The sequence below is a fragment of the Austrofundulus limnaeus genome, unplaced genomic scaffold, assembly GCF_001266775.1.
Source record: "Austrofundulus limnaeus strain Quisiro unplaced genomic scaffold, Austrofundulus_limnaeus-1.0 Scaffold61, whole genome shotgun sequence".
In the NCBI taxonomy this organism is placed as follows: domain Eukaryota; kingdom Metazoa; phylum Chordata; class Actinopteri; order Cyprinodontiformes; family Rivulidae; genus Austrofundulus; species Austrofundulus limnaeus.
In genome coordinates, this window is record NW_013952463.1 from 1673518 (window position 1) to 1675591 (window position 2074).

The 2074-nt window shown below is 45.7% G+C and overlaps 1 protein-coding gene across 1 annotated transcript in view; it reads left to right on the top strand.

The window, feature by feature from the left end:
- Nucleotides 1–399: 399 nt before the first annotated feature.
- The window catches only part of acvr1l (activin A receptor, type 1 like), a gene marked incomplete at its 5' end in the record, with an annotated part of 11349 nt that continues 9674 nt past the window's right edge, over nucleotides 400–2074 (top strand). Inside the window, 3 exon segments of the mRNA XM_014009778.1 lie at nucleotides 400–483; nucleotides 628–882; nucleotides 955–1163. Coding sequence (XP_013865232.1) covers nucleotides 411–483; nucleotides 628–882; nucleotides 955–1163 — 537 coding nt within the window.

A 2074-nucleotide genomic window follows, 5' to 3' on the forward strand; every position in this document is an offset into this window, starting at 1 on the left:
TCATGTTGACTCTGAGGAATGACCCATGGGTCAGCTGTATTTTTAGTGCTGTAAAATTAGCTTTTGCTAAATTTGTAAGTGTGTTAGTGCTTTAGAATTAGGGGACCTAAATATTAAAGTTAATGCTTTAGGGTTAGTGCAACTAATTTTTAGATTAGTGCTGTCCACCACTGTTTGACTGTAGTCTTGTAGCCTATGAAGCTTATAAATTAATGCAAATCAATGTTTTCTCTTTGAGACGCTGGAAGACGAGCAGAAAGCTCATTTCACTATTATAGTTTGTTACCTCCATGTCTGAAGCTATTGTGGTCTGTCAACAGAAGAGGAGTAAATGTGATTATCCACTTTGCAGCAGTGCACTCATTTGAACTCACTCCTGTTTCTCTTTTGTCTTGTTAGTGCACTGAAACATGGGTCCAAGCAGTGTCCATGTTCTGCTGCTGCTCCTCCTGCAGGTCCTGCTGGCATCAGCCGAGGGCTCAGGTACTTTCCTCACTTTGTGTCCTGCTTCCAATCTCATATGTTTTTGTGTGATTAAGACCTTTTTCAAGTATTTTGTGAAAACCTGTTGGGAACCAAAATAAGACGTGTCTGTGGTGGACTCACTTCCTGTCTTGTCTTCCACAGATGAACACCTGACGTGTGTTTGTGAAGGCCCTAAATGCCCCCAGGCCTCGCAGTGCCAGGGTACCCAGTGCTTCTCGTCCGTTAAAGTCGGTAGCAGTGAGATTGTGTTCGAGCGCGGCTGTCTGAAAGGTCCGGAAAAAATCCGTCTGCAGTGCTCCACGACTCCGTCTTTCCATCAGGCCATCCTCTGCTGCTCGCAGGACCGGTGCAACAGCAACACCAGCAGCAGCCTGCTGCTGTCTCTGCTCCCATCAGGTTGTGCAGCAGTCCGTCACCAAACTAACTGTCAGAGTTATTCTCATACAGATGCTTCCTTTTTCTCCCCAGCAGCCCCTGAAGGTGAACCAGTTCGGTACCGGGTGGAGACTTTAGCTCTCTTTGTCCTGGCCCCGGTGGTGATTCTAGTTCTGCTGTCCGTGGTGTCGGTGCTGGCCTGCAGGAGGCTCCACCGCGGCCGCCTTCAGAGGCTGCAGGAGTTTGACACGGAGCAGGGAGACGGGCTCATCACTTCCAACGTGGGGGAAAGCACTTTAGCTGTAAGAATACTATCCATTTTCTCCATGTTGTACTTTAATAAGAACATAAGCTCACGTGACAGTCTGACTGTTACTGGGTCTTAGGGTTGGGCAAAATCATATCGTGTGTAATTAATCATCAGAAAAACATTAATTGATTATTTTTTGGCACTTGACGATTAATATGATTAATGCCACCAGACAGACTGACTGGAGATTTCCCCGATCAGTCCGCTCGATGCTCCTCTCTGCTTCAATAAGAAAAACATTTTTTTTAAAAGTTAATCATAACTCAGGTTTTACTTGGTCTTTCGACACAATTTAAAGTTTAATGTTTAGCTTGAATCTGTATTTTGACTAAATTTGGAACCGATTTTTATGGAGAGCAGATCTTTCCCAGTAGAGTGATTTAAATTAGTCATGTGACTAGGACATGCAGGCATCCAGGAACTCCAGGCAGGGCTCTAGAGTGCGACCAGTTTGGTTGCAAATGCGACCTGCTTTCCTAATAGTGCGACTAAAAAAGATGTCCGGTCGCACTGGTGCGACCAATCGTTCGAGTGGGAGGAGGAGCGGTRGCCCGCTGAAAAAAAAGTTTCCATGTTCCATAAAAAATAATCCAGCAGTATCAATGGTCGCCCGCCGACAGTCTCATCTCTCCAAATAACACTGCGCTCTGCTCACGGGCTCCGCTCCACACCTTCCACACACACACACGTTTGTTGTTCTATCCTCATGGGGACTTTGCATTGGCTTTCGTTCATTTCCTGTCAATTCTATAGCCAACCATAACCTCCCAGGTAGGCTACACACCTGACCCAAACCCTAACCTCACCTGGCTGTGTGTACTGGGAAATGGTCAATAATTGTACCCTTCATGAAGCAAAAATCTGTACACACACACGCATGCTCGCGTATATATATATATATAT